Source organism: Tympanuchus pallidicinctus, unplaced genomic scaffold (assembly GCF_026119805.1).
Source record: "Tympanuchus pallidicinctus isolate F22 unplaced genomic scaffold, pur_lepc_1.0 scaffold8, whole genome shotgun sequence".
NCBI classification, from domain to species: Eukaryota; Metazoa; Chordata; class Aves; order Galliformes; family Phasianidae; genus Tympanuchus; species Tympanuchus pallidicinctus.
The window spans coordinates 5484874-5512340 of record NW_026294802.1 but is presented as its reverse complement, the minus strand read 5'-3'; the positions used below and the strand labels follow the sequence as shown (position 1 = coordinate 5512340).

The 27467-nt window shown below is 39.1% G+C and overlaps 1 protein-coding gene across 10 annotated transcripts in view; it reads right to left on the bottom strand.

Annotated features, from left to right (window-relative positions):
• Nucleotides 1–27467, bottom strand: part of BICD1 (BICD cargo adaptor 1) — a 170698-nt gene that overhangs the window by 11773 nt on the left and 131458 nt on the right. The window contains exons 6-9 of one of the 10 annotated variants that reach the window (XM_052667272.1): nt 21093–21244; nt 14314–14631; nt 13175–13365; nt 188–263 (exon numbers count right to left, since the gene is read on the bottom strand). In XM_052667272.1, coding sequence (XP_052523232.1) covers nt 188–263; nt 13175–13365; nt 14314–14631; nt 21093–21244 — 737 coding nt within the window. The other 9 variants (XM_052667275.1, XM_052667274.1, XM_052667271.1 and 6 more) reach the window with 9 other exon arrangements.

The following is a 27467-nucleotide window of genomic DNA, read 5'->3' as shown; positions in this document are numbered from 1 at the left end:
CATTTTCGCCTCAATGTAAGTGTGTGGATCTGTGGTTCGTGTTTGTATTGTCACTGCAGAAATCATCACTGCTGCTCAAGTTGCTGTTAGTGAAGAACCGTAGCAAAGAAGATTTGAGCAAGGAAGACAAGGGGAGTTGCAGACGTGCATGCAGCTATGTGCAAAGAGAAAAGTTAGTTCAGTTTACCTGACATTCTGGCAATCTGGCCCCCTGGCTAGTTGTGAGCCGTGTGGCGGTATGGAGGCAGCAGGCTGCTGACAATCTACAAGAAACTGATAAATTAGACATATATACAGAGAGATTACAGAGCAAGGGGTTAGTAACAGCAATACACAGGCTGTGCATCTGATGGAGAGATTTAGTGAGGAATGTTCGTGTGATCCTTATCTGACAGAAACACCTTTTTCTTGATAGCAGTAACAATAATTGTTGCCTTTTTTTTTTCTTTTCAGAAGCAGTGAAGACATTTACATTTGTCTTCCCTTAACATTTTTTTATTTTAAACACACAGCTATAGTGGGCTAGATTCAGGATGTGAATTTAAACCTTATACCCATCATTCTTCTGCAGATGATAAAGTCGTTTTGCTTACATCTAATATAAAAATGTCAATAAAGCTACCCAAAATTTCTCCAAAGAACTTCTATCCCTAAAGCAGTTATTACAGATGCCATCTCATCATGATCTGTGAGAAGTTTGCAAGTCTTCACAACTTCTAAACAGTGCTTTTGAGAATGTCTTCTCGTAGAGAAGGGAAGGGAGGAATTCATACAGCAGGTACTCCATAGTATTTGAAGGAGTTAAGAGAAGTAGCTGAACATGAAAAAAATCTGCTTTGGGGCTCATTATTTTCTAGTACGATTTACAAGTGTCAAAAAAAGTTTTCCCTACATTAATCTGGCCATGGCTTGCATGATTCAGATTGTCAGAGAGCACACACGTCAGCATCCTTCTGAGCATTAGAGAAACTCAGACCACCCGGAGAACTGCCAGAGGTCACTTTTTGTCTCTAGTGCAGTTTGAGATCTATTGTTCTCAACCTAACTGTTCAGTGGGAAGGAGTTACATAAAATGAGATGATCAAACTTCATGTGATAGGAAAGAATTCCATTTTCTAATTGCTGCTAAACACCATTAAAGCTCAACACCAGTAACCTTTTCCCTTTACAATATTGATGGCCTCTGAAATGCATTTCTACTCTTTGTCTCAGTCAAGTGGAAGAACCTGTGAGTAATCTACTGTCAGGAATCTGGATGATAACAAAACAACACAGCTTCCCACAAAGAGTGAGCAACAAATCCAGCACCATGACATTTCCTTTTTGTACAAGACCAGAATGTTTCTCCTTGCTTCTCATCAAAATCTGTGCTGATCTCCAGTGGGTGGAAGCATGCATAACCAAATCATTAGTTTCTTCCTGCTTCAGATAGCAGGAGAGGGTTTTGGACATATTCTCAAGTACATAGATAACTACTTCAGAAATATTTATGTACAGCTAGTGCAGGTACCATTGTGTCGGGAAGAAGAAGCAGAAGAAGAAAGGATATTGTGCCATTCTCTCATATGCTAAGATGGCCTCTATGGTCCTTGCAGCACAGGAATGCAAGAGCTTACAACCCATACAGACCCCAATAAAAGGGTCATTCAGCACAAAGCTCAGCTGAAAGGAAAGTGGTGCCTGATAGACAGAGAAGCCTGTAACTACAGAAGGAAAATGATGGCCAGAGAAAAAATTAATGTTGTATTCTAAATGAACTAGTTTGCTGAAGTCCAAAGCGAAGTTTTCTCCAACAACTTAACAGGAGAGTGAGAAAAAGAAGAAAGCAGAATGCTGTGTGATGAAAAGGTGTGGATAGGTTTCACAGATACAGAAGAAACTGTTCTAACAGGCTTTGCCAGGAATAACGCAAATGCCTGATTTATGATCATATTCTAATATCTCAGCATCCCGCAAACATTTTATGAAGCCTCTTCATCTGCTAGACTTGGCAGAGCACACAAACATAGAGCCAGATTCTGCAGGCATCATGAAGCCTGGGTAAGAAATGTTCAACAAAAGCAAGCTCCCTACTTCACATGGCGGCAGTTCTCCTTGGTGTCAGCAACACGCATAGAATCTGGCTCAACCTCAGTCACACCTGTAACTAGTGGCCCACGTGACTTAAAAAGGCTGAACTGTTCTTCTACATTCCCTCAGAGTGAAGTACCTGAGCACTACGGTAGGAAATAGTTAAGCAGAATGCATATGGCTTACACATACACATCTGAAATTCAAAGAGGCTCCCATCTACTTAGATCCAAGCAGCTGTGCCAGAGCTAACTTTATTCCTTCTGTGTTTAATCCTTTTAAATGTTCTGCAGGATTTGCAACCCTATTATTTAAAGCCATGACAGTCGTGAAATGACTTCTTGTTATACTGTGCTTAATGGTGAAAACTGGAAGACAGCATTTGGTCTTTCTGCTCTACTATGGAACTTCTGATTCTGTCAAGTAAAAGAATGCTTTCTTCTGAAACAGTCTACTGAAGATTAATAGTTTCAAACATGCCTTTACTGCCACATGCCATAAAGACAAGGAAAGTCAGACACGCTTGTATGAAAACAAAAAAATGTTAAACTGGAAGAGGTCTGTTCCCACTATTTTTAAGCCTGTAGGAATATCAATCTAGCTACTAACTGAAAGGACACATTGACATTTTTGTAGAAGACACTTGGGGAGCAGAAACAGATTATATATGGCATGACCTCAGAGAAAAGCACTGAGTTATTAAATACAAACTCCTTTATTTCCCTATCATTTCCACTTGCTGTGAGGCAGTGAGTGACTGGGACATGGTACGAGCTGGCTGAGCTCCTAAGAGTGCTTTTATGACTCCATGAACCTGTGACAAAGAAATGCAAGTCAGTGATGATTTCGATCATAAAAAGCAAAGAGGAGCTATGCTACAAACAAAATGCACACAACAATTTTTAATGAGTTCAGCAGGATGAAGTGAGTATAGAGTCCTATGGCAATATCAGATCACCACAGCACCTTTTGGAGCTTCAGAGGCATGAATTCTACTGTAAGTTTGGCTTGTTCAGGCTTTTCAGTTCTTAACATTTTAGCCATTTGCTAGGAATGGAGATGTGAAGGACTCAGAGATTTTCTTTCACACATTAGGCAGTGTTGATTTTCATTAGGAATCTAAAACCCAGTCTTAATTGGGCTAATCAGCTCCTGATGTAAGAGCATTAAAATAACAAGCTCAGTGAAGCTACATCTGTTCATATGAGAACTGCATGTGCAACTATAAATTACTTGTTGAGAGCAAATCTCAGAAAAAAATATTTTCCTGTGCTTCCCTTTGACTCAGCCACCAAAACAATGCATTTCCCTCGTGTCACAATGTGTGCTCTGCCCTCCAGTCCATAAACTGGATGACTCTAATCAACACAGGGCTGCTAAATGGGGTTATTAGCATCTGATAGATGGGCTTGCCTTCTGTTGACATCAGCAATGTCCCTGGTGAATATTCTATGTGCAAACATTTTTAGTCCCACCTGCTCAAGACTCAATAGAATGCAGTGGAACACTTCAATACGTTTTGACATTCAGTAAATTTGACAGCATTCTATGAAGATCACTAAGACCAAGAATAGTAAGAATCCTGAGAAACATACTGGAGATGCTGGGAATGAATCACTAATATACAACAGTTTTAATTGTGCCTAGCTATCTTTAGAGAAGGTTTTCTCTTTTATCTCAAAGGACTAAACTGAGCCAATCAACAAAGTTTTTGTTGTTTTTTAAACAGGTAGTGTTTGGTATTTCTGATATGGAAAACACTAGGGAAATATATTTTTAATTGGAAGGGGAAAAAAACAAACAGATAGAGGCTTTTTTCAGTCTTTTAAAACACATTTTCTTGAATATGTCATCAATCACTCCAGGATAACTGAAAGCCTTTCTATAATAGCTAAATGTTTTAGAGAATCTATAGCTTTGTGTCACACTATCCAATGTCAACTGACTTTGAGGAATTTGACAACATGTCTGTGAAGATGTAATTCACAATTTACTTGAAAAGAGAAGCTGTCCCCATTTATACGGTAATTTATTATTTTATTCTCTGAGACGACAGTTTAATAGAAGAGAATGAAGGAAGAGTCAAAAGTACTGGGCAAAAAAAATAAACAAGGAGTCTTCTGGCTGTGCAAAGGCAAGAAACACATTGCCTCACATCAGAGGCCTATGAAGACAATGAATCAATCCCCTCTATTCGAAGGCAAGGAACAAGGAGAACTTCCAAACTCAAAAGACAAATGTGATATGCCAAGGAGAATGGGGCAGAAGCTAGTAAAACACATGCCCATCTTGCTGAGTTGAGACTTGTAGAGGTGCTTTCAAACTGCAATCTGATAGGATGAGACACGTCTATTCATGTCTAGAGGGAAAAAAATGTCTTCTTCTTATCTATCTATCTTTCATAGTTCATGAAAAAAGATGTTTAGGCTAATATTTGACTAGCTAGTTTCACTTATCATTTATTTCTGCTTCTATAAGATAACTTTGACCTTCTTCAAGGCCAAGAGGAACTTTCAGTGTTAACGGTTATCACAAACAACTGATGAGAGGACAGCTATGGTCCACCTTAGGAAAAAGGCATCAACAATGGTACAGGTCAAAGATCAGAAGAGTCTCTCCCTTCTCCTGTTTCCAGGGTCAGTTTGGGTCTGGAAATAACGCAGTCACTTTTGCCCTGTAAAAAGTTCCAGCTGGGAAGCCTGTCAGCTGCAAAGTGAGTGCAGCTCTGTGTTTCTGCAGGGTATTCCTGGAAGGAGAGGACTCCAGTGGAGCCATCGTGAGCCTAGCCAGCCTCACAGATCTCAGCTCTCTTAAAGCAGGATTGACTCGAGTTGTCCTGATCTCAGAGCAAAACCAGCAGTGCCAGGGGGCCTGAGTCAAGAAACAGAGATGCTGCAGAACTCTGTGAGAGCCAGTCCTTTTCTGGCAGCTATAACATTCCACATAAACATGACCTGTAGTAAGTTAGCTCTTAAACATTTTTCAGTAGTCAGCTCCCTTGGCTTTTCCCTCAGTTCTATCCTTCCATTAAACTGGAAAAAAAAAGGATAGTTGATAGATGGTTGATTGTAGATAGACATATTTATCTATGAGGTATGAGTTCTGACTTACTTCATAGTGAATATGACATACTATGAAATTTTTATTTCAAGCCTTACAAACATCCAAGTAATTCATATCTTAAACTTACTATTCAGAGAAATTAGATGATTTTTGTTAGTTGAAGATGTTTCAACAACAACAAAAAAGAATTCTTCCACAACCTATTTCTTAGTCTTCTCAATATTTGAAGAATAAATGTTGAGAGTTGTGAGCCTGCTGCTAAACTCCCATTTGCACACTGATCTTCGTCTCTTGTCACTTCTGCTTGTTGTCTTCCAAAGTGGCCCAGGAATGTCCCTCTGTTTCTACGCACCCAAGCTTCTGTCACCTGCTCCTCCTCTTTTCTCCCATTTGCCTTCCAGATTATGCCAGACAGAATACTCTCAGAGTAAACATCACAGAAAGCCACGTGCTAACTGCTTCTCACAAGTAAGACCAGATGAGCAAGCCTGTTGGAACAGGCAGGGTATTTCATAGCTATTTTCTTATAACATTTAGAGAAGTGCTATCTGCCTTATTTGAATTCCACAATGAAACCCATAAAACCCATGGAGCATCATTAAGAACTCTGTGCACTACGTGACACGTTGGCATTGACAGACATAGCTTAGTACATCTCTTACTCAGTGGCTTCCTATACTATGTCGGGTGTCTTGGCTATATTCTTGGAGCTCTTTCATCTGTGCAGCAGTAACAAAATACTCTCTCCCCCCTTACCTTGCAAGACTTGACTTCTACTTTATTTTTAGATCTAAATTATCCCCAGCCTTGAGAGCTGTTTCCCATCAATTCATGTGCTTCAGTATTGACATATCCAAGCTATATGCCAGTCTTGCTCTTTACTGGAGCTCATATTAAGAACAGTAATAATAATATAAGATTTTTTCTTACTCGTTAATAAAATCTGTGAGATACATTTATTCTCCAAGTTTAAACTAAAACCATTAAAAGACCAATTGTCAACTCTGTAGGTTTTTTCACACTTTTTATATCACGATAAGTTTATGTCATTTTTCAAATGGTTTCTTTGAATGCTTTAAATAATTCCTCATTAAATCTGTCAAGAAGCTAAATAATGGGTTAGTAAAACAGCAGAAATGGGAATGGGTAGAAGCTGAAACAATAAATACATTCAGTTTCTTTTATACACAGTTCATAAAAAGCACATTTAGAAAGATCTGAGGCATCATGAGATACTTATTCACTAACAGACACACACACATTTCAGAGATTGCAAAAGAGGAAAAGGAAGGTCTTAAAATAAATCACATTTCTGTTGAGATGATTACCCATTTTTTATGGAAACCTTAGTTTCTGAAATATATTTCAGATGGTCACAAATATATTTAAACCAAAAATATTTGCAGTATTTTGCAGGAAAACAAGGGCCCGATCCAAAACTTGAAGCTAATGGGAATAACAGCTTAAATAGGCTTTGGAAGAAACAACATAAGGTACAACTATAAGTTTTCATAGGTCTAAAAATGCAGGCAGGAAAATACTTATTATTAGAGATACTCAATTTGGTTAAAGATTTCTGGTGAACTTACTCCATACATCACAACAGTCCAAGGAACTGCTCTATCGGAGAGCTAAAATATCAGTGTGTCCAATTTAAACAGATACTCACTTCTGCTTTGCCTATTTTATGAGATGAGAAGCGCAATATTGAATATTCCTGTATATTTGATGGTAAAAATCAGTAAGTCGTGAAACCACATTAAACCTTGTCATAAAAGAAGATAAAGACAGATGATTTTTGTTATCAACATTTTCAAGAAACCTGAAGTGCTATTTTAGCTAATAGATAACATTGGATTCCAAAGCCCAAAATTTTCACAGAAAGCAAGAAATATCTGGTAACACACCTATAACATATGATGTATCACCTGCATGCCCATATTGTTAGAAATAATCAGGAGTCTAATAAAGATTTACTGGAGAACTTCAGCAAATTATGTTAACATTTAATATTCCAGCTAACAATGAGATCATAACTTGGATATAGAAGGAAAAATGTCAATAACCTTTTGATGAAAATATGCAACAGTAAGGCATGGGTTTCACTGCAATCTTTTTCTTTTTTTTTCTTTTTTTTTTCCAAATCTTTCAACAAACAGATCTGGATTTCTATTAAAAGAGGTTTTATTTTGGATCCACTTTTTATGTAAGGAAAAATAAAAGTAAGAATTCAATGTAACCCATAGAATTGCAGTGAATTCATGACATAGCAGCTAAATTATGTTGAAGTAGCTAAATTATACTGATAAGCATGAAATGATTTTGGTCTCATCTGTGGCAACTGGAAAGCTAAGTGAAAGAGAGGAAAAGCATAGAGCAAAAAAGTCCTGTTCACAGTGGCACCAAGAGGTAAAAGTACATTTAGCTAGCTGACTTCTTCATCAGTTACAGCCAACTAATGTCCTTGGCAAGGATACTCTTCTTCAAATTCAAAACGGCCTTCACAAGGACAATGTACCATGCTTGAAATGGCATAAATATGTAATGCTCATTAAGCTTTGTTAAATGAGCATATCAGATGCAAGACATGGCCCGAAGAGCAAGAAAGTATATACATATATCTGTATATATGCACTAATAACACTCATTAAACAATGGACACTTATATACACAGATATGTCATATTTACAAAAGTCACAGAAAATAGAACAATGCAGAACAAAAAGTGGAACACGGGTAATAATGACTGAATTATCCTTTCTGTGAAGAGCATCATGTTCAGATGAAAACAAACAAACAAAAAACCCTCTAGCTTTTCAAAACACTGGTAAAAGTCACACAAAATTTGTTTTCTATGGAGAGCAGAGACATGTTACACCAATATTGTATGAGCCTTGCCAGAGTTGATTGTACAAGCTCGGAGATAACTCAACTAGGGCAAGTAAATAACTGCTTTGAAAACTGTTCACAGGATGACCTGATCAGTTATGGAGATCTTCAGTGCACGCTCCTAACAAAATTCAGGCCTCGTCTGATAATATTCCTCAAACAACTTCTTCCATAATAATTTTTAAATAAGCCGTGCTTTCTTCACTGTTCAGAGTTCTAACAGTCCTACTGCTTCTAAAGTGAAAGAAGTATATTAAAAAAGGCAAAGTTTAGGTAACTGAAGTAGTATTTATGGTAGCATGGTTCAGAAATGTCCAAGAAGTGTTGTGATTCTGGTATTTAAGTTCTAAAGCAAAGCTAGAGCCATTTTTTGCAAAATATTTCTAAGCAAGAAAACAAAGCACACAGCTACAAACCATGAGCTTAAGCCCTATTCACCACATACGGAAAGAAGACACAAACTACTATCAAAAACATCTTCCCCTTCCCCCTGCCTTTCCATTTATGTAGGGTGCATGGGTCTTCTCTGTGGACAGCCTCTTCCATTGAGCATCAGCCTGAACCACTCCTGATCATTTTCCCAAACACTGCATCCAAACTGGGAAGGGAAAGCCAGCTTCATCTCCTACCAAGAGTTTCTACCCATAATATTCTCTTTGAACATATTTTCCATATCTTCCCACTACTTAAACAATGTGAAAAAAGCAGAAACAGAAGCCAAGAATCTTGTCCCATGTCACAACTTCCACAACAACGTTATTTTAAGACATATATAAGAGAAAGGTTGTGCACTTTTGTTTTCACAGTGAATCTACAGAGTATTTCTTAAAAAGCATTTTCCTAAAAAATTATACCTTGAAAGAGCTCAACATATAGCATGAAGAAATGAAAACAGCAGCAGTGGGTGTTGCCCAATCCTTCTGTCAGGAGAGGTTACACAACACCTTGCATTTCCTATAACTCCCTATAATGACTGCTCTACTCAGAAGACCCACTGCTCCTCGTATTGGTAAGACTGTGCATTCCCAGATTTCTAACTTACTCCTCTTAGGTGAAACCACTACCTGTAAAAGGGCAGTTAACAAAGACAACTCTTATGCAATTCCCCTTGTGTCTCAAATTAAAAACTTAACTGAGAGACTTACTAGGACCTCCATATTGGATGACTGAGTTTCTTTCATTGTTTTCCTTCTCAGCTTTAAGAAATAATTTCTACCTTCAGATGGTCCAAATTAGTTCTTGGATAATCTATTAGCATTTATTATCATATCACTCTATCGGAATTTCCTTCAGCATTACACAAATTTAGCTGAATTTGATGGTAAGAATGCAAACCATTAAGTAAAAACTAGTTATTTGTATCAAATTGTTAATCATTTTTGATTTGAATATAACAGAGCTACAGTGGAAATTAGTCTTGGATGATTTTCTGTTAAGATATACATATACTTTTAATTAAGTACAAGAAGTGATGGTCTGAGTGCTTGAGCAGTTGCACTATTATATGGCCCTCCTTGAGCTGTCTTTATCTTCCATATTAGTCTCTTCTCAGGAGAAGTAAAAGCCATTCTGTAAAACAGCCTTGAAAGACATCTGAAAATCAAGCAAACTTTCATGTTTAATGTGTTTTATGGAAAGAACAGTTCTCCAAAATTTACTGTCAAAAGCCATTAAAAGTGGCTTTTATTTTTACAAGCTTTAGAAACACCATTCTATGAAATGGTCTTGCAAAAATGGAAAAAAAAAAAAAAAAATCTAAAACCTACAGAACAAAAACTGAAGTAAATCAAGATAGTTCTGTGGAAACTCGATAGGCTAAACCAGGTTGTGTCAACAAACATGAGAACTCAGATAGGCTATGGATTTGAGAGAAATGTCACACATTTTCTTTCTTTTTCTACTTCCGTAGAGTAAAATATTGGACTGTACACAAATCTTCAACCAGAATTGGAGGATTTTAAATTCAACTTTGAGAATTCCCATCCTAAAGTAACAGATGGAAAAAAAGAAGAAGAAGAAAAAAAAACTAGTATCAAGGCACTTATGGTAGCCTTTTTCTGTCTTGTTCTTTTGCTGAAGAAGTCAGGAGAAGTGTATTTCATTTTTCTGACTGTAAGATAATAGGAGATATCTACTGACTTTTTTTTCAAGCCCTGTATACGAAAATTTGGAAAGATTTTGAATACAACTGCAATGAAAGGTCATTTTTAATTCAGTGTTAAACAATGCCAAAACCAGCTTTTTTCTTTATGCGCTGAATTCTTCAGGTAATCGTGAAAATGCGAAAGTAGGCTGGAATTCTGTTGGACAAATACAGGCTGGATCTCTCTATCAGAGGAATAAAGATTTTGATGTGTAAAAATACATGTTAGTAACAGAAGGGAAAAAGAAATGCACGGCAAAACTATATGCATACCATTACCTCGGGTATTACCTAGAGGAAACGAAGTGCAATACTTTGGAAATGGATTAGTGATATAGTTAGCCACATGGTTAGCAGCCATTAATTCAATTAGATGGCCCAGATAATGTCATATTGCCACAGCTTGATGTCAGATGGACACACGTGCTGATTCAAAGTTGATGGCAGTCAAGGGGAAATCAAGTAAGAAATTACTCTCTTGAAAGGCCCTTAGTTTAGCTTCAGTAGTGAGTCTCCAGGGCTTTATGAGCGATTCTTCATGCCAGGATCTACCTCTGAAGAAAGCAGCTTTCTGGCTCTTAGTCTCCATCAAATGCATTCCCACCTACAGCCTCGCAGTCCCCCGTACTAGGAGCTAATGAAAAGATAGCAAATCACACAAATCGTGTGGCTGAAATCTTCAGAGGATAGAAACCTTTCACGGCTTTAAAAAACAAAATTAAAACCCAACACAATTAATTTTGTCCTGATTCATTCTCCCTTCCACTCCTAGCGTATGAGTTTGGACATAGTTCTTTTGCCATCTCTGTGATGAAGAAGAATCATAGAACAGCCTAAGTTAGAAGAGACTCGTAAGGATCATTGAGTCCAACTCCTGGCTCCGGACAGGACCACTCAAAACTTAGACCATTTGTCTGAAAGGATTGTCCAGATGTTTCTTGCACTCTGGCAACATCAGTGCCATAGAAAACCCACCCAAGAAGGTGGGAGTTGTTACTTTGCTTGTTTGTTTTACTGCATATATCATCTGGAAAAATAAATTCTCTGTTACAAGCAGGCATTTTAAACATTCTCTAAAGGCAGCAGAATACCATCTTTTACTGTTCCTTTTACCTTCAGGAAAAAAAGATAACTAGACAGAACACATAAAATCCTACTTAGTGTCTTACTCCTTTGGTCTTTTAATAACCTTCCAGGAATTGGCAAGACTGATGCTGATCCTCATCCTGATTCTGACATGGGCTCTGCTGAGAATGGAATTGGAGTGCTCAAAATAAATCACTGGTTTGAACCTGTCAGGCTCACCTGTCAGGATGCCTGGCTGAGACCAAATCCATGTAATGGAATACAGCTTTGACAAATGCAGTCAGAAAGCTGACTATTTTATGATCACAAGGGAAACTGTGACATAAATCAGTAGCACTGTCTCAAGCCTCTTCACTTAAAAAGATGTACCTAAGGTGTCAGATGAGACTCTAAACAAATATATTTTCAAGGCAATTCTACTTTTCAAGCTGCTTTATCCCTTGGCCTCTGTTACCGCAAGAAGTCAGAGAGACTGTGACAGTGTTTCTCACTCTGTTGGCCTGTGAATCTGTGATGCTCTGAGAGACATTAGATGGTGGTCCACAAAAATGGGGACAAAAATTTAATGCATAAAGAAAGTCAGGACCTAGAGTTCCATATTTAAAGATTACATATTTTACAATGTAATGTAAAATTTATATATTTATTACTAACAATTTTGCAGTAAATAAATAACAGTAAATAATTCGTCTTATCCGTTGAGCAGTCTTCTTTTTAAATCATTGCTTCTTCTAACCATCAAAGAGCAGATCCGATACACAGGTCACATGTCTTCACACAAAGGTCATCAAGTCCTTGGATTAAACACCATTTTTCCTTGGCCTGATGGTCTCTTGTAAATTGTACATTAGAAGTACAATTAGAAATAGAAGTCTTGTAAAACGTATGGTAGAAGATTGCCATCTGAGGGTCTACTTCCTTCCACTTCCTCGCAAAAGCTCTGTACCTTTTATTTTACAAATTTTTAAGTCTTTGCTTTTTCCTACTCACCCTTTTCCTCACAGGAACCAGCTCTTCAATTTCCTTATTGCAACACTCCTTAGCAGAAACACTAACTGCAGTTTTACGCTTGTCCTTATAAGTGTTACGAGTGTTATCAGCATGGCACTACTCAAAGGTGGTATGATATTTATGGCACTGAGATATAACATACTCCAGGGTATTGCTCAGCTTTCTGGAATAGGTATTTACTTTAGCAGAAGGCACTTCATGGATTTTAGCTTTTACATATTCTACTTCTGCTTTTTGTGTATAAGAAATCTCAAAACTCTAAATGAAAAAGACGTGCGTAGTTGCAGGCTAAAAGTTCTGCACAGGCACAGAAGAAAAGTAGTTATTACTTTGTCAGGAGAAAGATGTCACAACCTCTGAAATGACTTTCAGATTGGATTTCCTTTTGCACACTGTTCTAAGCAGATACTACAGTTTGGCAGGAAAGGAGGAGCAAAAGCTTCCTGCGAAGATAACACTTCACAACTCAGTTTATATAAGCTAGATCATCTGAGTTTGACATTACACCTTAGAAAAACCTGACTGAATACTGCAGTGTGGGCAGGAGATGGACAATGCCAGCAACTCCATCCTTAGTCCTCATCCCTCTGACTTCTGTCTTGTTCGGTCTGAGTCTCCTTTGATGACTATCAACATAGCCAAGCACCACCTAAGCACAGGGGTGCAGCATCTGTGGATGCCAGCAGGACTGCACCCATGTATTCCTCAGTGGGACTTCCCCCACTGCATTTGGAACCAGTTTGGGCCACAGCTGGCAGAATGTCAGCTCCTGCTACAGGTGACACAGGAGAAGGCATTTTGCTGTTCAAGTCACAAGAAGGTACCCAAATCAGATTGCATCTGCAGTGCCGGGAGGGTCCCCTGCTCTGCTAACCACTCAGCACCACATGCACCCAAGGAAAAAATGTTTACCTGGTGTGGCCACAGTTAACCTTTTTTCCTTGCTGAGACGGTGCCCATGGATGAATTCACTCATGGAAGGGGGACCCCTCAGAAGATATGATTCTGTGGAGGCGGGATGAGGGGGGGCTCTTAATAATTTCTGGAGGTAGGTCCCTGAAGTCCTGGGATGGCTCTGATCACAAAGGGAAGGTGAGAATAGTCTTGCAGGAGATCCAAGAAAAATACATATGGAAACAAAAGAGTTTTACTTTAATTACCTTTCAAAACCTCATCAATGACAATATTATGTTAATTTGCTTAATAGGTAAAAACCAACTACTGTTGCCATCCCGTGTCATTTCCATGGCAGAGCACCTTGACTGCACTGGAAATCAAATTAGGGGAGGAGGAGATGAGGTTGACTTATATCTCAGCATCCCGGAGTTGATACGTACAAGGCTCCCAGAATGTTCTCTTATTTTTGCATTGTGACTAGAACATATAAGAAAAAAGAACAATTATCTAGGACTTTTCTAGAAGAGTCCTTTTTGTCTTCAGAACCCACAGCTACAGAGCTTTGGCAGGACAGTCACAAGACAAGATGAGAACTCACTGCTTAAGCAGCAAAATATTTGCATTAGGCTAGGAATGGCAGCCATCCCCCTTCAAAAGGTTGCTTGCTCCTATGCAGAAAAATTGATCAGAGTGAACACATCCATATTCTTTTTGCACTGATGAAAAGCAAGTGAGCATCAGAGCTTAACAAAGAGATGCAACTTCTTTTGTGTTAAGCACTGAAATGCTCATACAGAACAATTCTTTTAGATTTCAGATGCTCATTATGAAAAATCTTAAGGGAAACTTAAGGAAGGGTTGTTAAAGAAAATATATTTACACTAATATTAAAGACACACAAGATGCACCGAGACACCAACACAATATAATGCAAAACACCGCATTAAGAAGGAGGAAATAACATTGTGAGTAGGTGGACTAGAACCACATGTTGCCAGGCTTTGAATTCTGTATTCATATGTTCCCCACCTCCTTCTCCCCACTCAAATATAAAAAAGAAAAGAAAACCAAAAATAGAATGTTTACAATTCAGTGAACGACTTTAATGAAAGTCTGGACACTGCACTGTACTGTAAAGATCACTGCATGCATACCTTTTCCTCTGAGTGCCACTGCTGACCAGTAAGTTTGGCTGCTGTGGGCCCTGACTATGCAGGAGGAAAGTGTCTATGGTTGGCACGGTGGCTGATGCCTCCTCACTTACTTTAGGGCTGCCGATCTTGCTCTTTCCAAGCTTGCCTTTGCTGCGTCGGGACTGCTCATGGTCGAACTCTAAATCCTCCAGTCGTTGGGTAAGGGCAAGTTTTTGCTGGATAGCCATGCGCAACAGAGAGTTTAGGGTCTTCTTCTCATCCTCTGCAGCTGCCAGCTGCCTTTGCATCTCATCCAGCTGCGTGACGTACTCATCACACCTGGGAAAACAAACAAGGCAGAAATCTGGGGAACTGATCCAAGAACCAACCCTAAAGTGATTGTAATTCCAGACCTCACTTATAGGGGCAGATTCAGATCTAAGATTTTGCTGAACCAAATTCTGGAAGCGGAGAGCCTGTATTCTTGTCCTGCTGAATAAATTTGGACTTGGATCTGAATGCCAGTACTTCTCAACCAGCAGTAAAACCTGTATCTATAATGATAATAATGACAATGTAATATGTTTCTAATCGGTTAAGTAAACATTGGACCTCTGAGACAGATTTTGAAACAAAACCACCTCCTTATAATTTCGTTAGCATTTAGGATCAAATGCAGTTTAGTCCTGCTTTAAACATTGATTCAGTAAAATGAATAGGAAGAGCAAGGCATTTTAGAATGGTCTTAGTGACTTTCTGAACTGAAATAGTTACAATTCATTAAAATTGGAAACATCTAATCAATAACAATGGTAGATGCATGCCATCAGTGAAATGATTCACAGCTAGCAATACTGTCTGATCATCAGACAGTCGTAGCAATTTCTAAGGACTTTTTATATGAAATAATGCATCTTTCATCAAATCTCCTCCCCACATATTACCTGTGTAAATTTAAATAACTTTCCTATGTAATTACCACAACATACTGGATGAGGATTTAACTTTATCATTACCATTCACAGAAAATAAGGAAAGAAAAGCGTGTTAGTTTTACTTCTCAGAATATGTGAACCAATAAACTTTGTGAATTATTGCAAATGGAGTGATTGCTTTTATTTATTTATTTATTTATTTATTTATTTTTGTAACCTTAAACTTCTCTTTGGGAAACAGAAGCAAAACATATGCAAAACTTCACACTTCCCCTTGTCACACGCACACACACGAGGCACTCTCCTTTTGAATAACTTAGGCACTTTAACTCAAAGAAAAATGGTTATGCCAGCCGTAATTTCAATTATAGTTTCAGTATTACCTTTCTCCTACAGAACCTTAACAAGCATGACTGTATATAAGCCCTGAGGTAGAGAGAGATTTCTGAAACATTGTTTGACTTCAAGTGCACTTGCACATCTACTTCTGTTGCAGGCTATGAGATCTTGGCCAGAGTTGTTGATGAAACATGAAAATGAAACAAGCATTCTGGAAATTAAATTCATTTGAAATAGGAACTACTATAAGGTCTGAGCTGTCAGAGTTTTAAAGATTCAATCATGTAACCAAATGTATCATCCTGTATCAATTTTTCATTCTTTCCTGCTTTCCTCTATTTCAAGAGGACACTTCTTTTCAAATGCATTTTCTGTTGAGAATTACAATAAAGAAGTGACATCTGCAGCAACACCTGTAGCACTGTACCACTGGAGGAACAAATTGCCTTGCTTTAGGATGCCCAGAAGCATCCTAAAAAATTTTTTCTTTTTGGAAGAGGTCTGTTTTTTTCCTCAGGCCTCAGGATGTTCTTGTACCTAGAAATCTGCTTTGCGAAACAGCATAACTGAACAGTTAACATAACTCCCATGAATGTGGACAGTACTGAAGCAGACTTAGACAAACTTGCTGTGAACTCTTAACAGGATGGCCTTAGAAACCTGGATGAATTCAATGCTGTTAGCTGGCCTTAGTCTCGAGATAAAAACAATTCCGTAAAGACAACATTTTCTAATTGTTCTCATTAACTGCATGCCCTTTCTAGAAGTTTCCCCATAATAGCAACCCAGCATTCTTGGCAGTTCAGTGCAGTGTTTGGGCGGTTCCAGTCATCTGACCTCCACCACGACGCGAAGTTTCCTATTGTTTTGCCCAAACATGTGGGCCATTGTCCCTGTGCCGGTTGCTCAAGAATACATATTTTTTGAGAAACAGCATTCAGAAAGGGTAAACCTAAATCAAACAACTGAAGGCCATAATTAACTTTAGAAACCATTGAATTAACAGCCTGAGATCTCCTTGAAGTCTGCAGCAACAAAGGTTATTCCATGTAGTGGGAGGTAGCTACTGCCTGCAGCCATGGCATTTCCCTGCAATAAAATAATCCCTGCTATATCCCCGCGAGTAAGGGATAAAAATAGAGAAGTGTTTCCAATTTAAAAAGAAAAAAAACTTTACATGTTCATATTGCCTTTTGCCCATGTATTTTATAAACATTAGTGAAGCCTCAAGTCATAAAGAGGAAGAAAAAGTTAAGAGCTATTAAGAGAAATTACTTCTGACACAGTGCAGAGCAGTGCAGAGCAGGCAGGGCTCCAGAGCTCTGAATGGGCCTTTTAAAAGAGCTCAAGAGATAGTGAATAACAGAAATTACATTACATCTTCCTACACAGAATCATAGAACAGTTTGGATTGGAACAGGCCTTAGTATCATCCTGTTCCAACCCCTTTGCCACTGGCAAGGACACCTCCCATTTGACCAGGTTGCTCAAAGCCACATCCACCCTGGCCTTGAATGCCTCCAGGGAGGGACCACCCACATCAGAGCTCTTTCCCACTTTGTGCCTTGTCCTATGATGGGTGTAAAATGCAACTGACTAGTAAATAACACTGTTGTCTTGTTGTATGCTGGTCTACTTATCATGGGCACAAAAGTCAAGGTTTCATCTATTTCTCACTTCTTTTGTCTCAGAAAGGAAGCAGACAAATGCATAGACCTGCTTATTTCATATAAACTAACACATGAGGAATGTAAACCGAATAATGAATCAGGCCTAGGCATAACTGAGGTCACACAAATCTTAGCAGAGCTTCAGCTAAACCCAGAGACACTGTCAATGACATATCTCTGCTCTGCCAATGTAAGCATAATTCTCTTCTACTTATAAATGCTTTCTCCTTCAGGATAGCTCTAGGATCTGTCCATACTTCCTAGTCCATCCCTTAAGCACGCGTTTTCTCTAATTGTAAATCATAAGAAAATCTCTTGATGGACAGAGAATAAAATCAGTGCATGCAGCATCAGGAGTGTGACAATATCACAAACAGTATTTCTTGCTCTCTCTTTAAGAGAGTCTCTACTTAAGATGGGAAAACAAATTTATGTAGGGATTTGGTAAAATTAGCTTCCGATTCCCTCCCAACAGGAGGAAAAGCAGGAAAGGCTCACACAATTTTTCTGTTCTGGGACTATCAGAAACAGCACAGAACATAAGCAGACTGGGAGTCTGATGGGCAACATATTGCCCACATATCAAGCAGGAATTTAAACTCTGCTCTGCCAGCTCCACACAACCCACCAGCACACAGCCACAGCAGATTACTTCTTCAGCAGAATTTGCAGCAGCAGGGTTAATACACCATTAAAATGCACCAATGGAACTGCTGCTATGAAAGAGACTCCATCAGTGGAGTCTACTGCATGCCCTCAAAACTGTATCACAGTTGACTTTAAAAACCAAAATATTTATAATGCCTGAAAGTGAACAATTAAGTGTAACATTACCTGTTCTTCTCAGCTCAGATAAATTTTATTTCTCCAGTTAATTTCAACATCTCAACCTTCTCCAGGTCTCTAAGCTTTCCAAATAGATTACGAGAAGGGCCTAGAAAACTGACCCTCTTTCACCTGTAAGTCTGTTGAATTTATGTGGTTTCAAGATTCAAGAGAAGTGTATGGGGAAAAGGGAGCTTGAACTGTGGTGAGGACCTCCTTGACATCCTTGGCAGCTCTGAAGTAAATTCAGAAAGGGATAAAGGCTAATGAAGAAAGAAAGAGGAAGCTGTAGAGATCAGGACCACAGAGACTTTGGATTAGGAAACAAACAGTCCATGCAAATAAAAAGATCAAAAGAAGAGGTACAAGCTGGACAGAATGACTTTGGAGTTGAGGAAGAGCAGAAAGGAAGAAAGTACTCAAAGACTGAAGAATGTACAAGTATCAGGGAAAATCATGGAAAAAGGAATGCTCCTGCCCTCCACATAATGAAGCTTTGGAGAACACTGCAATCTTTGTTATTCAAATTAGAGTCATCTGTGCTATTCTCTCCTTATAACATGGCATGAACTTCATTCAGTGCATGTGATGAAGAAAGCATAAAGTTCAGCACCAGAATGAACATCCATTCAGGGGTCAAATGAACAGAAAGGAAGATATTATGAAACAGAAGTTTTCATAATCAACTTTCATTGGTCAATCAAGCAGCATATACAATCATTTTCAGATCTATAATACAGCTCTATTCTCAGAGGGATGTTCTCCCTACAACAAAAATTGAGAAGTACTACATGATGTAAGATTACTGTGGAAACAACTGTTTTACTTAACAAGAGTAAACAACTATTTTTTTTCTGTTTTGTTTTTTAATGAATGTTGCTACTGAATCAAATGTTACTGCATGGAGAATCTTACATTCTTCTATTTCCAAACAGATTTATCTTCTTGAATGAACATCTACAGCAGATCATGGCTTTGTCATTTAAACAGATGATATTCCAAATGAAATATTCAGAATGAGCCAATGATTTTAACATTTAGATAAACTGATTTTGTTATGAGGGTGAACACATCACAAAGTAAGGGAAGGAAGAGTAATATTTTATAATATTTTATAGAAAAATCTATAGGATCCCAGTGATGTGCAATATTTTTCAGTGAGTGAGTAACTTTTCATCTCTGCCCCTAGAAAACACTGTGCAAAAGTTATGATCTCAAGGGCCAAGATAAATTCCATAGGCTATGCAGTGTGCTTTCAATCACAACTGCATGGAGTTTACAAACAGCGGTAGATAATTTGTGTGAGTTTTTTCTCTACTACTATTAGACACCTATAAAGTGGAAATCCATAACTCAGCAAGTCACTCAGGTTCCCTTTATAGTTTGTAGAAGAGAAACAGAAGTTTAATTACAGCCCACATAAGACATTTAGAATAGGCATATAGATGCATGGCACTATGTAAGCTTCATTCTCATGGAAAATAAGACACTGTCTCCTGCCAGCTTTAGGATATGTGTGTTCTGTCTGGCAAAAGTGTTCAGTCAGGATGCCCAAATGGGATAAGAAGCATTCAGCACACCAACAGCCTAACATCCTCTTTAAGTAACAACTTTCAGATCTTTCCAAACTTGTTTTATCTTGCAGGTTAATGATATAGGCTCCACATAAATCCTTTGTTTGCGTTACGCTCAAGATGCTAGCTCTCTCCTCAGGGCTTAGTAGCCCTCCAAGTAGTCATACAGAGTTTAGTACATTTGTGTAACTCTTAGAATAATGAGTTTGTAAACAAAGTCAACAAACATATTTTTAAAACACACACAGAAGTTTGCTTTCCTGAAGACAATCTCTAGGTGTCAATGAAATGAACAGAGCTACCTTGGTTCACTTCACCTGATGAGTTGGTTCTTCATTTCCATTATGGCACTACACGTACTCTTCCAACGATGAACCTATGATGAATTTGTACACAGCACCAAAGTCATGGCATGCAAATGGCCCCTCCTCCATTTTTCCATCTCTCCCAGATGCTGCTGCTACTGTCATCAAGCAACAAAAGACCAAAAAAGGCTGGAAGAGGTGAGATGGCACCTATATACTACAAGAGAGCGCTGGGGAGATGTTGGCATGAGGCACGAAGTCTTACTGCTTACAGATTAAAGTTCAAGCAAGAAATCTGCATTGCATTTAATCATAATGGGGAAAAAAATCATGACATAAACAGAAAAATTTTCTGAGGTTACTACTATCTCATTTGTGTGTTAAGAATTTTTTGATGGAATCACCGGATCTTCAAATACAAATTATTTGTAGGTAATTTTTACAAAGCAGCTAAAAACAAAAGCTCTTCTGAGTGTGGTAGAATGAAAGAAGAGAGATGAGTAATTACTGCCCTGTCAGGAGGAACCATGCTACAGAAGATAAGTGAAACTTTGATCCTGTGAAGAGAAGTTAATAAATTGAATAATACAGCTGGAGAAAATGAGAGTTCATGCTGGAATGTGCAATTGCAATGGCCTTAGAATTATTAGTGCTGGATTACAGCACAGGCTGGTTGATGAAATAGATTTTTCCAGTGGTAAGTAATAAATCTCGTGATAATGAAAAAACAGGATTCTGAAGATCATCATTATCCACACGACAGCTTTACACGACCGAATCATGGCATACTTCTGAATATGAGTATCAGCCATATAAATCTACTGTTTGATTTCCACTTAAAAAAGCCCTATAAATGCAAATAGACTGGAGACTGATATTGGCAGTTATAACACCTTATTCAAGGTTGCATTGACATTGCTATTCTCCAGCCCTATTTTCAAAGACGTGCTTCTCAGTATCACTTGAAAGCTTGCATGTTTTTCACAGCGTGCACTGTAAGACTCATTCACCTTCATCCAGCAAATCCCTGAACTTGCAAAAAATAATTTCTGTTTCTCCTCTTACGCACCCAACATCCGTAGCTAAGTCTGCTCCTATTTAGCACACTTACTTTTACAGTGTTGAGGCAGACGGTGAAATCACTTCCCTTACCTGGTTGCAAACATTGCTCTCAAGGATGAGAAGGTTGCTGCATCCTCCTTCAAAGCCTTCAGCTCATTTCGTAGTTTGGTCATGGTTTCAGTCACCATAGCTTTTTCATTTTCGTATTTATTCTTCAGATTGGCTAATGCCACTTCAGCTGTCTGAAAACATAGACAAGGGTATTTGCTTATCACACAGACATCTGATAACAGCTAAGATGGTGCCCTTTCATGCTGTCTTCAAGTTGTACTGCAGGGGTGTCCAATCATCGGCCTGTGGCCTGCACATGGCCTGGCCCAGCCCATCCTGTGGCTGCTCCCTGCCCCACACCATCATGGCAGTGGCTCTTGCCCACCAAGAGGCTCAGCTCAGCCCCAGGCATGCACCCACTGCTCAGCAACAACCAAACACTGGTGTGTGATTGGCAGTGTCTGGGCTGAAACCAGGACAAGGAAGGCACAGTGCAGCACTAACTCAAGTTATGGCAAATAATTTTATGCATTTCGATACATTGGCTAAACACAGTCCTATGAACAGTGAGCAAAATGCAGCCATGCTTTCCATTTTGATAGAAGAATTTGAGAATAGGTTTCAAGAGTGCTGAAAAAATTATCAAATTTTTGGTATATTTGTGACTGTTTTCAAGAGACATAAATATATTACCTGCAAATTTTGAAATGGAATGTATTGAGTTGCAATCAGATGTTCACATCAAAGAAAAATCTGATCATGTCTCTCTACTCAACTTTTATAGGCCCTATCCCACCAGAGAAAGATATCCCTCGCTTCATATTCACACCTTGTTCATGTCATCGCTTTTTGGCATTATGTACATTTGTGAATAACTGTTTTTAGGGAAGAGTAAAATTTCATCAAAAATCTCCGATGAGCACCTTGAGAGCTCACTGCAACCACTGCCATTGAACCAGACCGATGTATTAGTTTCACAAAAACAAGGTCAAATATCGCACTAGTTCCACATTCATCTTGCTTTTTTTTGTCCTTCTCCAATGTGGGGGGTTGGACTCGATGATCTCTGGAGGTCCCTTCCAACCCCTACAATTCTGTGATTCTGTGTAATGTTTTACTTAAAAAATCTAAAAAAATAAGTTTTCTTAGTTATATACATTAACTACATTACATACGTGATATATAGTCCAAGACAACTCCTCTCAATGCGGCCCAGGCACATTGAAGGGTTGGACGCCCATGTTGAATTCCATGAAGCCACGGAAAGAAGAAAGCAGTTGAAGGCACAAAGCCAGTCCTAATGAGCTGTCTACAACTTGAAACCTTAAATTTCTGTGCAAAACCATGCAGCTGTATGCTGAGGGCTCAGACAAGTGATCAAGTAACTGCAGCTTGAGGAGTTGCTAACACATTTCTGGTTTGCAGTAAGGCACCAAGTGTGTCTGACCATGCTGCTAAGGCATGTTAGACTCAGCCTTTGTAGCTGAGGGCTGGCCTGATGTGGTTTTCTTCATGCAACCTGCCACAGCTTTCTTTGCATGAGGTGACTGCTAGGCTGTGGCAGGCTGTACTTTATTCGACCACTGGCAATACCTACTGTTGCGCAAAACTACATTATGTTGGCAGCTTTAGTAACTACAAAGAAGAAAAAAGAAAGGATAAATTAGAATTTTCATTTAAAAGGAAAGCAAGGATTTGTAGCCATCTAATCCTTAATTTCTCAGCTTCCTTCTTTCTTTGTTTTTCCTGTTTCCTCCAATAATTTGCTTTATTTTACTGCCCTACTGCTTATAATAGTTATATTTGTTTCATTTTTGCAAGAGTTGAATCTTTTGTTGAACTGATGAAGTTTAGTATCATTTTGAAGTTATTCAAAATGTTTAAAGGTATACATTATCTTTATACCTACTGCTGCTGAGACAGTTTAAATTATTACCGTTGAATGACATGAAGAAAAAACGTTTCCATTGCCTTTAGCAGGGGTGGGGAGGTTATCATTATTTTTTCGCTTCATTTAGTGCAGAATAAATTGTAGCATTTCAGCAATTACTTCTCCCCTTTGAGTACGTGAGCCATCAGAAGGGGAGAGAATTGTAGAACAGCGTTATTTTAAAGCAGCAAGCAAGGGAACATGAACATAAATGCTAATGATCAAACAGTTGGAAAACTATTTTAAAGTCAGTTGTCTGAACTTGCTGTATTTGTCACTATTGTCTCTTAACAAAATATTAATGTCTGCTTAAACACAATAATTTGCACTTGGGGAAATGGCACAGTTTCAAGCAGCAGCACCAAAATTTTACCTTTTTTTTTTTTTTTTTTTTTTCCACAATTGTGTACTCAACAATAAAGTTATCTCCAATTTCACACTAACTTACACTGAGAGATTTTAAACAATCCCTAGCAACTACCTGTAATTGTATAGGTATTTGCTGAAAGATTTTCCATGTCAAAGTTGAAATCCTCAACAACTGATAAAAAAATAACAAACAAAAAAAACCCCAAAATGACAACAAAACAAAACACTCAGGGATATATTCAAATAAATGTGGCTTTATCAATCCCAGTGACATGCTTTGGTATAATGCAGGATGCTTGACATCACCCTGTGCCTTGTTAGGACAAATCAGAAATCATCAGATTTCAGAGCTTTCTGTGTTTTCAGGCATGATTAAAATGTACATGTAAATTAACACGGAGAAGAAAGATGAATAATGTTTAATAAAGCTTCTTTTTTGAAGGGAAATCTAGAACACAGTGAGTCGAGGGACAAATTCCTGCTTAACAAGCATGATTAAATCAGATTTACTTACGAATCCTCAGGTCACTAATGAGGCAGAAGTGATTCATGAGAGCACAGCTAGGATTTACAGGTCAAACTGAGTTTGGCCCCAAAGCTGGAATTCAAAGGTCTTTGTTCTGCAAGAGAAATCCAGCGTACTGTCCTTTATATATGACAGTTCAAACAGAATTAATGTAAAGATTTTTCCTTTGCTTAGGAATGAAAATGAGTTAAAGATATGTTCTGTTCCATCTAATGTGAGACTTCTCAAAAAAAAAAAAAATTGTTTAACTATCTTAGCATTGGGAATACATATTCCCTGTAAACCCAGTAGTTCCACATATCATGGAAACTGTGTGCAAGTACTAGACTGAAATAGTTAAAGGCAATCAGTCCCCTTCCATCTTAATCTTCCAGATACTTTTCACAACCAAAATTCTCTCCCTGTCCCAGTAGAGACTGAAGGGGAAAATATCCTGTACCAGAGAATTTCATGAAGAGCCTCTCCTCTGCGTGTTCTGGCTGGGTAGCCTGATAGAGCAAAACAAAGTTTCAGCGGCCACAATCCAAATGACCTGTTTGCTCTGGCTATTTTACACTCCTAGAGAAGTGAGCTGGAATGCATAAGCACTGCGGTTTCAAACTTGGCAATGTTTCATCACTGCCTTTGTTCTGAAAATATTAGTAAAACATGATCTCAGTATTTTGAAGTGGGAAAGCATGAAGCTAATAAATGACTTCTGCTTTTCCTGTAGACTATCAACAATTTTCTACCCAGTAGCTTTCTTGAGGCTACTGGGTAGAAAAATTATTTTCCAGGTGTTAGAACCTTGTGAAAGTGTATTTTTCCATCATTAATGCCTTAAAGTAATTGTGTTATAATAAAAAATGAAAGCATGTAAAATATGACAAAATTCACATTTCATCATAAAACAACAAAGACTTCAACAGTTCTTTCTCTTTGCTAACTCTATTTTAAAAGGCTCCTTATATGCTCATCATATATATCAGCCAAGTTCTTAACACTCTCCTCTGCAGGCTGCCAAGGGTCTCTCTCTGCAAGTCTCCTAAGAATGGGTGGCACAAGTTCAGCATCAGCAAAGTAAATAAAACTAAGAAAAATGTGTTTTTAATAGGGAAGACGAAGCAGGGAGGAATTCTTCTAGAAACCTGCAGCCAGGCAGCCAGGGCCAATGGAGCAGAAGGGCATCACTTTCATGCAATGCTCATCTCCCTCCATCAGTCCTTGCAAGAGCTGGTGGGCTCCAGACTGTGCACATCTCAGGTTACCCAGAGCTCATCGGTTTGGGACCTGGATGCTGACCAAAGCTGACTGCTATCAGACTCCTCGGCTCTAAGGATGCAATGTAACTAAGTCAATTTATATTGTCTAGCTGCCACGGAAGGATTAATTACCCAGCTTTTCCCCAACCATACCTTTTGCACACCGGATGGTTTTCTTCTCTGCTTACCGTGAGTCAGTCTGGGGAGCCAAGCAGGCAGAAAATGAGCCTGAGGTACCTCAGAGTCAGGACGTGCAACGGGGAAATAGATGAGGAGAGAAAAGGCAGTTGGATCTCCTCTTTCAGAGGTACCCAAGTATCTGGTCCCCTCCACTGCACTGCTAGGCTGTGCCATGGATAGCATGCTCAGGAATACGGCCAACTGAAGACTCAGCTTCATGCTGCGCTTCCTCCAGCAACAAATCTAGCCTAAAAACTGAGTTTGTCCTTCCTCACTGCCAATCTCCAAGACTGTCAGCTGAATCATGTGGCTGTGCCAAGAACCAGTTCTGGGGAATAATCCAGGATATTAAAAACCTGGGGAAAGTGCTCTGAAAGTGAGGATGGGGCAAACAAAAGTATATGTGTGCAAGCAAGGGGTGCCAGAAGGAAGCAGGCACCCAGGGCCCAACTGCTTTTAACTGCTCTTTCTGAAGAGCTGTTACAAGTAAGCAGTTACAAGCAAGATGAGAATCCAAAGAAGCCAGCACAGCTCACTAAGGACAGATCACACCTGACCAATCTGGTGGTCTTCTATGATAGAGTGACAGCATTGATGGAGCAAGGAAAGGCAACTAATGTCATCTACCTGGTCTTGTATACAGCCTTTGACCTTATACATATCCTTATTCCTGAATTGGAAAGATATGGATTTAAAGGGTGGACTATTCAGTGGATAAAGAACAACTTAGATAATTGCAGCCATGGGGTTGTGGTCAGAAGTTCTATGCCTAGGTGGAATCTAGTCACAAGTCCTCCCAGCGATCCATCTTGGGACTGGTGTTCTTCAGTGCCTTTATTAATAACCTAGACAGTGGGATTGAGTGCATTCTCTGCAAGTTTGTAGACAACACCACACTGAGTGGTGTAGTTGATACAATAGAAGGAAGAGATGCCATCCAGAGGGACCAGATCAGGCTTGAAAAGTATGCCCAGAAGAAACTAATGAGATTCAACAAGGCCAAGTGCAAGAAAGGCTAAGGGAGCTGGGCTCATTCGGTCTGGAGAAGAGAAAGCTCCAGGGAGACCTCACTGTGGCCTTCCAGTACTTAAAAAAGAACTTCTAATCAGGAGGGAGACTGACTTTTTACATGGTCTGCTATTGACAGAACAAGGGGGAAAGGTTTTAAACTAAAAGATAGGAGATTTAGATTAGGTGTTGGGGGGAAATTTTCCACTCAAAGGGTGATTAGGCACTGGCACAGGCTGCCCAGAGGAGCTGCAGATGCCCCATCCCTAGAGACATTCAAGCCAGGTTGGATGGGACCCTGGGCAGCCTGATGTAGTGCCAGATCTAACGCTGCCCACAGCAATGGGGCTGAAGCTAGACGATCTTCAAGGTCCCTTTGAAGCATTCTATGATTCTATGACTCTGAAGCACTTGGCTTTAAGTGGGTGGGAATTACAAAGACGCATCAGAGAAATTAGAGAACTTTACTCCACACCAAAATGCAGTGCCTGAGCAGCACACAGAGAAATGGAGAGCACAAGTAAAAGATGAAGATGGGAAAAATATGTGAGCACTCTGTGGTGAAGTACGTAAAGCAGCAGGAGAGGGGCTAACAGCAGTGCTGGCAGGAGACCATCCAGTGCCAAGGAGTGGGATAAGTGAATCTGGTTGCTCAGCCTGTGCCTGTAGTCTCAGCACTAGCTGCTGGCAGAGAACTTTGCTACTGCTGTGCAAAGAATGGTGCCTGAGAAGAAGGCAAGGAAGGAGCAGAGAGCTCCAACACCTGGTCTCCTGACAGTGTGAAATGCCGGCAGAGATGTGGCACACCATGCTTAGCACCTCTGTCCATCAGAATCCAGCAATGCAGGTTGAGTTTGGGGGGGAGGGGGGAGAGTAGGGGGGGAGAGTCGAGGTGAACACGTCAGAAGTGGTGATGTTGTTTCCATGCCCTTCCTTATCCTTACAGAACAGAAGTGTGCCCAAATTCAGCTTCCTAAAGGTTGCCCTCAACAAATCTGTGAACACACCTCATATCCTAGGATATTCCATATCCTAGGAAGACTTTATCTCATTTATTTTATACTAAAAGAAACAAACCAAATAATAATAATAAAAAAAAGCTGCAGAAAAAATATTAGCTGCTACAGTGGTAAGTACAAGAAAGGAGAACAGCCACCTGC